Source organism: Eubalaena glacialis, chromosome 2 (genome assembly GCF_028564815.1).
Source record: "Eubalaena glacialis isolate mEubGla1 chromosome 2, mEubGla1.1.hap2.+ XY, whole genome shotgun sequence".
Classification (NCBI taxonomy): domain Eukaryota; kingdom Metazoa; phylum Chordata; class Mammalia; order Artiodactyla; family Balaenidae; genus Eubalaena; species Eubalaena glacialis.
Window position 1 is genome coordinate 33,901,412 of NC_083717.1, and position 12,754 is coordinate 33,914,165.

Here is a 12,754-nt window from a genome sequence, read left to right on the forward strand (position 1 = left end):
TGCCAGCTATGGAGATCACATACTTATCCCCTCACTGTGCATTTAATGGGCTTAGGGGCTGGTGATGCTGGATGAATCCGCTGGATCCGGCCCTGGAGTCTGAGACACACACAGGGTGGATGTTAATAGGGGGTCTGGCGTGGGATTTCTCCAACGATTACTTTCCCTTAACCTTCAGCAACATGAGCCTCTTTGTTTTCCAGCCTCGATCTCGAAATTCCCATTGCCAGCTCCAGATGAGAAGTGAATTTAATAGTCTTTAGTTCGGGAAACGAGCTCACTGAAACCTATCTGTGTATAATGGTAATGAAATAGACAAAAATGCTTTTCATGGCCAAATTTTCTCTTTTTAACAATGGTATGTTAAGAACTAGAGACGTTTGAGCAAATAGATGGAGCTGGCAGATCTGGTGATGAACATCCCAAGGCAAATTGGCTGTAATTATCACTATATCTTCCTTATTAATTCATACTTCATTCACGCTTCCTGTTTTAACCAGTGGCCCATGATGAATCTGAATGGATGACTATGCAACTGAGAATAGAATCCATTTTAAACTTCACTTGATCAGGAGGAACAAGCCCAGTGATGTTTCTGACAGGATGCGGCCTGCTGGAGTTTATACTGGAGGGTGTCAGAGGGAGCTGGCTGGACTCACGGGCATGCCACTGTCCTGGGCCTGGCAGGCACTGGGTACCAGGGCTCAGGAGCCCCTGCCCTGGGCGGGTGGGAAGCAAGGAAAGAGGAGCCTTGTTGCTTTCACCATGGGACTTCCCTGCCCTGCGCCTGCTCACTCACACTGGTTTACCTTAAAATGCCATTTAGAGCTATTCTGAGGATGAGGGTAGATTTGGGCCAAGATAATGTTTTTGAAGACAAGGGAACTTAAGGATTTTTTTCTTTTGGCTCCACCCCTCAGCATGTGAGATCCTAGTTCCCCGACCAGGGATCGAACCCACGCCCCCTGCATTGGAAGCACGGGGTCTTAACCACTGGGCCAGCAGGGAAGTCCGGGAACTTTAGGATTTTAAGTATCATAATTAATAATTATCTCAAAGAGTCTCGATACCAAAATGGACCTCCAAAGTGTTTACATTTAAAATTTTCTTTTCTTTCTTTAGTTTGGGAGCATGTTCCTTTTAGCAACCCCAGAAAAAGTAATGTGGCAGGGTTGCATTCCACAGTAAGAGTTTGTTTTCTGTGTATCTCTCTCTCTCTGTCCTCTTTGATACCCCAGGGCTGAGGGAGAGGCAGAAAGTTACTCAAAGAACTACCGAGCTATGGGAGATGGTTACAAATGATGCTTGCTTGAAGGGTCTGTTTTGTCTGTTTGGCTTTGGTTTTTTTCTGCTCTTAGAGAGAAACTAAGTAAGACTGGAGCCAGTCTTATTTTGAGGCTGTCTGCCAACAGCACACAAAAGCTGGAACAATAAGACCTTTCTTGAAGCGGGATCTGGATGGAACATCTCTGTGTCTACAGAGGACTTGATCCCAGAGATGAATACACTATTGCTGTCTGTGATTTTTGAGCAATGTCTGTCTTCATTAGATTTTAAGCTCCTGGGGGCAGAGTCAGCTTTTGCTCATGGAAAGTTCTTCATTACCTAGCACGGTGCCTACCTAGCACAGAGTAGGCATTCAATATATACTTGTTAAATAAATGAATGAATATCTGGGAGATTATTGGGGACAGGGATTATGTCGTATTCATAAGTCCACCCCTGCTTGGCCAAGAATACACATGGAGACCCACTTATGTCTCAATATTTAAGAGATACAAGTGAAGCTACAAACTGTTAAATACTCTCTATTCTCCTACCTTGGCATACACATTTTCATAACTACAAAACAAAAATATTTGCAAAGCTATGGTTTTTATATGATTGAAAACTGGCAAAATATCAAATATAAATGAATATAATTATCATTGCACTTGAAGAGTGTTGATGGCTGGTGATGTTGGAATGAGCGTTAAAGATGTACAAATTCATGAATTGCTATATCAATATTTTTAAAATAAAATTTTATTTTTTAAGTTAGTTTTTCTTGCCTTAATTTCATTAGAATCACTAATTATCCTATCTTAATCAAGCTTTTCACATAATTTGGGTTTTATTGACAGACTAATGTAAATGATTACAAAGTAAATTGAGTTATACTCAAAGTATATGAAATGTAAATATTTTCATCAACACCTTAAATGTTAAAAATTGAAAAATTTACTTTATATTCATTTCCAGTTATTTTTCTTTGACATTCAAAATTATCTATTAAAAGGAAAAGGCAAGATACAAATTATAATTAAAGAACATCAGCATTTCATATCAAGCTTATTTAAATCAAGTTGAAATGTTTAAATTTATTTTTTTTAATTCGATTAAATCCTATTAAGTGCTTTTTATAAAAATAAAACTATTCATAATCCTAGTGTTCAGTGACCATCTGGTTGCCAAAGTAAAGAATTAGTATCACGCTCCATTTATGTTATGTCGAGACTTATGTATATATAAATTAATATGAATTAGTTAACATTGCAAAATGTGCCCTAATTGCCATGTGCAGCTGTTGTGAATCCCGTGCCAGAACCACAAATTGGAAAACAATCAAGAAAATGAGTTTTGGGTAGGACTGAAAAATGACACAGGTTGGGGCAAGAATCAGTTGCATCCATGCTAGGAGGAAGTATTGAGTGACCTAATCAGTCTCTTCACTTACCAAAGTGCTTTCACTCCCCCGCCCCCCCCCCCCGCAAGAGGGAGGACACGCCCATCGCCAGCGCTGGCAGTGACCCACCACACGGCTGTGTGGCATTCACGTGGGCACTTTTATTTTGAGGACGCAGCCCAGAGGTGTGAAGAGGCGTTCCCCTGGGGCCTGGGCAGTATTACTCTTGAGAGGTTACGTAGGATACAGGTGGGGCCGCATCAGGATGAGTCCCAAGGGGAGAGGGGCCCGCGTGCTCTTGAATATATTCATTTGTGTGTGTATGTTTGTGATATGCTGAGCCCTCCGGGGCATGGATCCCAGGGAAAGCCCGCCTATTCCCCAAGCCTAAGGGCACTATTGCTTCTTTACCTCCATCTCTGGACCCCGCACTGTCTCTGATAGTTTTTGTATAAACGAAGAGACTTGTTCACTTCACATAGCTACTGAGTGGCAGAGCTGAGACTGGATTCCGCAACTTTGAACTTCTAGGGCAACACTTTTCTCAGCCTGGCAAATTGTGGTGTTTTGTGGGTTTTTTTTGAGAAATGGTAACATTTTATTACCATTAAAACAAATATTTTTATTTGGAAATAATTTCAAACTTACAGAAAACTTGCAAGAATTAGGATAGTATAAAGAACACCATATAAAGACCACACCAGAAGTCTCTGGCCATATTTAACTATCGCTAACATTTTACCCCATTTGCTGAGTTATTTGTGCTCGCTCTCTCTTTACATGTACATATGTTTATACTCTCCAATATGATATATGTAAATGTATATATACTCTGAAAGCCTCCATGAAGGGGCTGGGGACCGATGAGGACTCCCTCATTGAGATCATCTGCTCAAGGACCAACCAGGAGCTGCAGGAAACCAACAGAGTCTACAAGGAAATGTACAAGACCGATCTGGAGAAGGATATCATTTCCGACACATCTGGTGACTTCTGCAAGCTGATGATTGCCCTCGCGAAGGGTCAAAGAGCAGAGGATGGCTATGTCATTGATTATGAACTGATTGACCAAGATGCCCGGGATCTCTGTGATGCTGGCATGAAGAGGAGAGGAACTAATGTTCCCAAGTGGATGAGCATCATGACCGAGCGGAGCATGTGCCACCTCCAGAAAGTATTTGAAAGGTACAAGAGCTACAGCCCTTATGACATGCTGGAGAGCATCAAGAAGGAGGTCAGGAGACCTGGAAAATGCCTTCCTGAACCGAGTCCAGTGCATTCAGAACAAGCCCCTGTATTTTGCTGACAGACTGTACGACTCCATGAAGGGCAAGGGCACTCACGATAAGGTCCTGATTAGAATCATGACCTCCCACAGTGAAGTGGACATGTTGAAAATTAGATCTGAATTCAAGAAAAAGTATGGCAAGTCCCTGTACTATTACATTCAGCAAGACACCAAAGGCGACTACCAGAAAGCGCTGCTGTACCTGTGTGGTAGGGATGACTGAAGCCCGCGATGGCCCAAGGGTCCAGGATGGCTGCTCTGCGCTCCCAGCTAACAGTTCTACACAATCAGCTTGTGGCTAACAGTCCCCTTGTGCCCATCCCTGGGAGGATGACGTTAGCACTGCCCACCCCACCCGCTCCATCCTTAGTTTAGTTGCCTAAGCATTACCTGGCTTTCCGATCTAGTCTCTCTTTATAGTCAAAGAAATGAACATTCCCAGGAGTTGGAAGTGAAATCTACGATGTGAAACACTGCCTTCTGAGTACTGTGTGGTAAACAGATGAATAAACTGAATTTTTACTTTAGGAAAAAAAAATAAAGGTAATAAAAAAGAGTTCACCTTCATCGGGCAGGGGACAGTGGTACCCCTTAATTGCATTACCTCAGGGATTTGCCATTTTCCTTCTCTCTGTTGTACTGTAGGGGCCCTGATCACCTTAACAACCCACAGAACTTCATGAGTGTCTATTATATAGATGACATTATGCTAACCGGCTCTGGTGAAGTAGCAAGGACCACACATGGCACATGCTTGCCAAAGGGTGAGAGAAAACCCCTACGGAAGTCCAGGAGCCCGCCATATTGGAGAACTTTCTAGGGTTCCAGCAGTCGGGGGCATGTTGGGATATTCCCTCTTAGGTGAGAAACCTTGCTTTTCCTTGCATCATCCATCATGAAGAAAGAGGCTCCATGGATGATGGGCCTCTTTGGGTTTTTGAGGCAATGTGGAGCACATTTGTGTGTGCCACTCTGCTGCATTTACCGGGTACGTCATAAGGCTGCTGGTTTGGAATGGGACCCAGAGCAATCAAGGGCTCTAGAACGGTTCAGGCTGTGACGAAAGCTACCTGACCAATTGAGCCTTAAGACCCAGCAGACCCAATGGTACAGGAAGTGTCTGTGGCAGATAAAGATGCTGCCGGGAGCTTCTGACTTTCCCCAGTAGGAGAATCAGAGTGCTGACCCAACTGCAGTAAGATTGGAAGAGAGGACTCAAGGCAGTCTTGAGGAGATGTATGTAGAAGGATGTCTTCAAAGGAGCCCTGAATGTGAAGATATTCATGTGCCACCTAAATGCCTATCAAAAGGTATCCATTGCAGAGAAGGCTGTCAATAATCAGGTGGACACGATGACCCAACCTGGGGATGCCTTCCCCTCTCCACTCTGGTGTGTTCTCAGTGGTACTGTGAACAAAGTGACCGTAGTGGAAGGGATGGAGGCTGTACATGGGTTTAACAACATGGGCTTCCCCTCACTAAGGCTCACCTGGTTGGTTTCCATCACTTCTGGGTATGCACCCTGCCCAGGATGAAGCCAATGCCCAGCCCCTGATACACAGCATCCTTCCCCAGGGACGGGTCATGTGAGACAGGCCAGCCACCACTGGCAAGTTGATTACACTGGACCCCTTCTATTACGGAGGGTGGTGGGAATAGATTCGTATTCTGCATACGGATTACCTACCTCTGCCATCCTCGCCGTTTGTGGTGTTTCATTTATCTCAGCGTATCTCACAAACATGACCTTCAACCAGACAACCCATTTGTTTCTTGTTTGTTTGTTTTTTAAAGTTTTTTTTTTAATGTGGACCATTTTTAAAGTCTTTATTGAATTTGTTACAATATTGCTTCTGTTCTATGTTTTGGTTTTTTGGCCCCGAGGCATGTGGGATCTTAGCTCCCCAACCAGGGATCGAACCCGCACCTCCTGCATTGGAAGGCAAAGTCTTAACCACTGGACCATCAGGGAAGTCCCTGAGAACTCATTTGTGAAGGAAGTGCACCTGTGGGTTCATGTCCAGGAAATTCACTGGTTTACCACATGCCTCATCACCCAGAAGCAGTTGGCTTGAGTGAAATTTAGAATGGCCTGTGGAAGGCTCAGGTATGGTGGCTGACCTGCAGGATGCAGTATTCACCTTAAACCAGAGACCAATATACGTTGGCATCTTCCCTTGAGCTGGATGATGCTAGTCTGGGAACCAAGGGATGGAAGCAAGAGTGATTCCTCTCACTATGATACCTAATAACCCAGTTATAGAATTTTTGTTTTCCATCCTGTGACCTTGGACTTGGTGGGTTTGGAAATTCCTAGTAACAAAGAAGAAATATTTCCACCAGGGAACATAGTTATGGGTCTGTTAAATTGGAAACTGAGATCATCCTGTAGCCATTTGGGTCTCCTCATCTTGGACTAGGAGGTGGAGAAGGGGGTCACTGTGCTGTCAGGGTGATTTATTCCAGTATCTCAGAAGAAACGGTATTGCTCCACAATGAGGGCAAGGAGGACTAGCTCTGGAACCCAGGGATAAACTGGGGAATCTCTCGTTATTCCTCATCCCATATCCTACTCTGTAGGTCTGGGGTGGGGGCATGCATTTAGATTCCTAGCAAACTCCCCAGTGATTCTGATGCTATCCGTCCTACGACCGTAGCATGACTAGCGCTGTCCTAGGGCACCTGTTCTCTCCTGAGTATTCAAAAATGCTTCCAGGTGAGGCCTTCAAGGCCTTGTCAAGTTCTTTGAGGGGGTGGGGATCTGTGGAAACTGGCAACCAAAAAAGACAGGGCACCAAGGATTTGGATCCTCTGTGAAGGAAGATTTGGGTCATTCCACTGGATAAAAGACTCCAGCAGTGGAGGGACTGCCAGAAGGTAGAGGGGATACGGAATGGGTGGCAGAAGAATGACACTGTGGTTATCAACCTAGGCCTCCTGACCAGCCATAGAACAGGGGACTCTAGCAGCTATGCTTTATATGAATCATTTCATTCACTCACCTAGAGGGGGATACGTTACCATGTAAGTTCCGGGGGGAGTGGAACTAAACTGATAGCAGCCTCAGACAATGTGGTTGTTGATGGGAATTTATATTTCCCCTATGTTGGGGACATGTATACTTTCCCCATCCACGATGGACGCTGAGTGGTAATAGGGGTGCACTGTACTGGTTAGTTTTCGTTTGCTCTAGTTTGCTAATATATATGAAGGATATCACCCAGAGTCCCCTGTCCTTTAGCTTCTGTTGTTCTTGGCTGATGGCATAGGAGATTAGAGGGCAGAAGGTGAGAAATCAAAGTATATATTCTCTTCTCACTGGGTTGCATTTTGATTGTCTACCTGTGGCCATGGCTTTTGTTGGGGGACTCCTCTCCCACTGCTACAGCTTCCTCTGGATTCTGGGAACACCCCTTCCCCTTGTCACTTCAGGCCCAAGTGGTAATGGACTCACCCTGTTGCCCGTCCATGGGTATTTTGCCAACCCCTTTCGTTTCCCTTAACCCTGCCCAACCTCTGTAAATATTCTTTCATTAAACCCTCTTCATTTAATGCTTTGGGTGTGCATCTCTTTCCTGCTAGGATTCTGAGTGTTATGGGTCCCAAAGACAAACTCCCCAGGAAGGAGGGAGAGTCTTAGCTGATGATGATCAAGGACATGAGGATTCAGGGGGCCGGTTGATATGGCCGAGGCTGTCCTGTCCCTCTGAACACAGCCAACCTGGCTGTACTGTTTGGACAGAACGACTGGGCATGTGAATGTGGACCAATGAGCTTAGCTCGAGCACCTCTCAGCAGACTGGGCTATAAACCAAAGAGGGCACTGCAAGTTGTCATCCATCACACACGTGGGACCCATCTTCAACAGCTAGACTGCGGGGTGTGAAACCACACTAGTGGACACACCAGGCTTTGAAATTCTCTCTACCTGATATTTGGAAGCAGGACCAGCTCCTTTTGGATTGAGTTAGCCTCGAAATTCTGGGGCAATTTTATAGGAGAGGGAGTCATGGGTCTTTCAATTCAATAAGAGCATGTAGATATTTGAGCAACTAATTGGAAAAAATGAAATAGAGATGATGGGAATTGATATACCAGGCTGGTAAAACTAGTGTGCTATTATTCATATCAGCCTATCTGAGCATTCTCAGGGGTCACATTTATGCTAGCAACCGTCATTCTGATTTTTTTTAAATTAATTTTTATTGGAGTATAGTTGCTTTCTGATTTCCTGCTTCTGCTTATTTCTGCTACCTCACTTGTCCCTGGGATGACTATCCCTTTCCAGATTACATTTCTTCACACTGACCACCTTCCAGATGTCTTTATTGCCCCCAAATACCACAACCACAAAGTGGATTGTGTATCAGACTTTACTGAGGGTTTGGAGTAACATGGAGGGACTGTAGCAGAGCACAGAACAGGCAACAACGTAAAATAAGCCACGAGACACCACTGTCTGGAAAATCCATCACCCTTTCCCTGCAGCGGGGAGTTTCTCTCTGATCATATTTTGCCTTAAGTCCTGGATTAGGGCCAATGCCACAAATGCTTTTCATTTGCTCTCTGCCAGCTTCCAGTCTTCAAAAATTCTCTTCATTTCTTTTGCTGGACAGTTTACCTCTCCATACCAAACCCCAAACTTCATCTCAGCTAGCTAGAAACTGGCTAAGATGCTCTGATGACAAAGGACCATCTCCTCCATCCTTTAGCAGCTAAAGCAACAACAGAAGCTTGAAATTTCAGTTGGTTTTTCCCCTTAATATGATCAAATGTTTGGATGGCTCTTCCTCCCCCATGTGTCTCTGAGGTGGAGGGGGTGTAATTTAAATATTTATTCTCCACCATCCTGAGCAAGCCCAGGGTTCGTCATATCTGTCTTTAGCTTTCTTTTTTTTTTTTTTTTATTTTGCAACATGTATAATAGGGAAAATGAAGGCAATCCAAGTACTTATTAATAGGACTCTGGATAACTATGTACATGCACTAGATGGCATGGTTTATAGCCAGTAAAATGATAAATAGGAAGACTGTAGCAGAAACATGCTTATGATGAAATGTTAGGAGATGTTGATTTAAATGATGTAACCAAAGGCTTTTATGAAAAAAAACATCTTGCACGTGGGCAAGGATTAGAAGGGAACACATGGACACACGATAGAAATCACTATTTTGTGGAGGCTTGGATTAGGAGTGATTTTGAAATTTTCCATCTTTTTCTGAAATATGATTTCCCTTTGCCACCAAAAAAAGAGTCAAGAGATAGAGTGGGAAATATTAGCAAATCTAGGTGTGGAAAAGAAATAATTGAGACCAAAGGATCCCCAGGGCAGTGCTTCTCATACTTTAACATGCATACAAATCGCTTGGTAGATCCTGCTAAGAGATTCCTGGGCTCCATCTCCAGAGATTATGATTCTGTAGGTCTGGAGTAGGGGTCCATGATTTTGGATTTCTAACAAGTCCCTCAGTGTTGCGGATGCTATTTGTCCTGCATCATGGTTTGAGTAGCACGGCCCTCAGGCACCCGTTTTTCACTCCTGAGAGCTCTAAAGTATCTCCAAGTGAGGTCTTCAAGACCTCTTCTTGTTCCTTGGGATCTGTTATTAACTGATTGGGCGTTGGTTCTGATTTGCATTGTAAATCCATGCTGATGAGCTTTTCACAGAAGTGCTTGGTATCTCTGAGGTAGGCTGCAGAGTGAAGGCTGCTGCTAGGCCTGAGGCAATGTACAAGGTCCTTGCTCTAGATCCTCCCCTCACACAGAGCTTCCAATGCACCTTGGTCCACTGCCTTTGCCAGCTGTCCCTTTGTGCATCCCACACAGTGGGGGTGTGGAGGAAGGAACAGCTGGATATGCCCTGGAAGCTGTCTGAGCAGCTGTGGCCTTGTTCACTTTCAGGGATCACCTAGTGGTGATGGTGCTTTGGAAGCCCACTTCCCAGGTGACCTGGGATGGAGTGGGACCCATGGCTGGGATGCAGGTGATGGGAAGGGAGCCTTGAGCTTCTTCACAGCTGCAGGGCACTTCTGATGGGGATGGCAGGTGTGCCTTAGAGGGATGGAATAAATGCATTCGGAAGGAGGGGGAGTTCTGGTGGTCTAGTTTAACTTCATATTATGTTTGTGGGAATACCGATGACAATGATAATTATGTAAATTAATAGACACCATATCCCTTGAGGTCAGGTGCTGGGAGAGGTTGCTGTGAGTATTCCTCTGACCAGTGGTCCTGGCTGGGAGATTTGGCCTTTCAGAAGTGGCCCTGGGAACTGAGGAAAGCCCAGGGTTCCAGGCTCTGCAAAGAGGGGGGAAGCCAGACCTCTCTTCCTCCCAGCTCAGACCCCTGGCTTCTCCTGGTGTGGTAAAATCAAGAAAATACACCAATGTTTGCCCATGTTCTCTCATTTCATCCTCACAACAACCTTGTGAGGTAGATGTTATTCCCTCATTTTACAGATGAGGAAACTGGGGCTCAGAGAGGCTGAATTATTTGGGGTCATACAGCAAGGAAGTAGAGGATTTGGGACTTGGGACCAGGTCTGTGGGCTCTGGTCCAATATTCTTGCTGCAAGGCCTTAGATGTAGGTGATGGGGTAGGAGGGGGTCAGAAGGGTGGGAAAAGAGGGAGAAGAATCATTATCAACAACTTATCCTTTGTCTCCCCCCACAGCACGTTTACATTCAAAGCACTCCCACTCCTGTCCTTTCATTCACATGAGGTTTACACAAAACAAAAAGGGCAAGGCTTTTCCTTCCCTTTTTAAAATCAGGGAATGGAGGCACCGAGAGGTGAAGTGACTTGCTCAAGGTCACACAGCCTTAGAGTGACTGACAGGACTAGAAGCCAGGTCTTCCTGTCCGATAGTAATCTCATAACTGTGTGCTCTCGAGAGGTCACTGGGTGAAATAATTTTGCATGAGGAAAAGTTAGTGAAAAAAAAAAAAAGAAATGTAAGACTAAAGGAGATAATTATGCAACTATGACCTATCCACCTGATGGAATACTCTGCAGCCAGTAAAAATGATGGCTATAAAGAGTGCTCGATGAAATGAGAAAGTGTTCATGCTCTAATATGAAGTGATACAACATCATGCACACAGTATGATTTTGACTATTTAAAAATACATGTAGGGGCTTCCCTGGTGGTGCAGTGGTTGAGAATCTGCCTGCCAATGCAGGGGACACGGGTTCGAGCCCTGGTCTGGGAGGATCCCACATGCCGCGGAGCAACTGGGCCCGTGAGCCACAATTACTGAGCCTGCGCGTCTGGAGCCTGTGCTACGCAGCGAGAGAGGCCACGATAGTGAGAGGCCCGCGCACCGCGATGAGGAGTGGCCCCCGCTTGCCACAACTAGAGAAAGCCCTAGCACAGAAACGAAGACCCAACACAGCCATAAATAAATAAAAAATTAATTAAAAAAAAAAAAAAAAAGGAGCAGAACAACTTCCAAAGATCACACATGGCTCTGAGTAGTTCCTATTCCCACCAACCTTTAAAAAAAAAAAAAAAAAAAAAGTAAAAAATGCTGGGAGAAAATATATCAAAATGGCGGCTTTGGGGAAGTGGGATTATAAGTGTTATTTTCCCCCATCCTTCTATTTTTTCTGTATTTCCCCAAACTTCCAAAATACACATTTCATTTATAACAGGAAAAATATACCCCTCTATATTTTAGTTTCAAAAAATACTGTTGGGAAGCAGCCCCTGTGCCTTTTGTGAATTTGGGGTGATGCACCTTCCAACTCCTTTCCCACGTCACCACGTGCTCTATTGCTGGCCCATTGGGAAGGGGCTGGGGCTCAGGTGAACGTCTGTGCTGGGAGCCTCCAGGGCTAGTGTGTGTGCTACTTTGCATGTTAAGGGCAAGAGTCTCCTCAAAACGAGACCACTGTTGTTATGATGGTGGGTGACTGTCCCGTATCCGATGCCAAAAGGTGTGCGCGAGCCAGGGAAGGTGACCGCCCCCTAGGCTCACAGTGACTCCCCAGACTGGAATCCGGGCCTCCTGACTCCCGGCCCAGCGCTCTCATCCCCAGACTGGCCCACCACTGCAACACCCACAGCATCCCGAGCATCTCACCCTGCTGCTTCTGTGAGAGCAGGCAAGGCTAAGGTGAACCTTCTCCACCCCCGGGTGGCCAAATCCTTTCTCGCCTCCATGGGCTGGAAAGCTGGTGGCCAGGGGACAGAGGCACATCCTGGGGCAACCCTGTCCAGAGAGCGCTGGGGTCTCGGTCCCCCGCCGCGGCCCCCGCCCGCGGGCGCCTCAGTCATCCAGGTGCTGCTCCTCCCAGGTGGATGTGGGGATGGCGCTGTAAGGGTCCATGATGACCTTGGCGCAGCGAATGATCATCACGACGAGGAAGAGGCAGAGGAAGACGAAGCAGGCCAAGGTCAGTCCTTTGTCCACGTCGACGTAGACGGGCTCAGGCGTGGGGTCCTCCATCTCTCGGCAGCGGCTTCGGGCTCCTCCTCCGGCTCACGGTTGACTGGTACCATCTTCCACCCCTGCAGAGAGCCACAGCAGTGGGGACCGGAGGGTCGTGCCAACTTGCCTGGGGTGCGGGCAGGGCACAGCCCTCCCCCTTCTTATATGTCCCCCTGGCGTGGGAGTCTGCTGCTCCCCCCCACACACATGAGGGCGAGGAGAGGAAGGGTCACGTGCCTCCTTTTCAGGCGCCTACGTGGTCTCAGCCCTGAACCTTATAGGCAACCCAGGTGTCAGGGCCCAGCCAGTGCCTCCTAGGGGGTGGAGGAGGTGACAGAGGAGTCCCAGCAGGGGTAGAGCTGGGCTGT

The 12,754-nt window shown here is 46.1% G+C and overlaps 1 protein-coding gene and 1 pseudogene across 3 annotated transcripts in view; one reads left to right on the forward strand and one right to left on the reverse strand.

The window, feature by feature from the left end:
- Window positions 1-3,502: 3,502 nt before the first annotated feature.
- Window positions 3,503-4,252, forward strand: LOC133084907 (annexin A2-like; annotated as a pseudogene).
- Window positions 4,253-8,088: 3,836 nt separating this feature from the next.
- The window catches only part of CTXND1 (cortexin domain containing 1), a 56,852-nt gene continuing 52,186 nt past the window's right edge, over window positions 8,089-12,754 (reverse strand). For all 3 annotated transcript variants that reach the window (XM_061181723.1, XM_061181724.1, XM_061181722.1), the window contains one exon: window positions 8,089-12,466. In XM_061181723.1, coding sequence (XP_061037706.1) covers window positions 12,225-12,404 — 180 coding nt within the window. In that variant the 5' untranslated portion in view covers window positions 12,405-12,466 and the 3' untranslated portion in view covers window positions 8,089-12,224. The remainder of the gene's footprint in view (window positions 12,467-12,754) is intronic.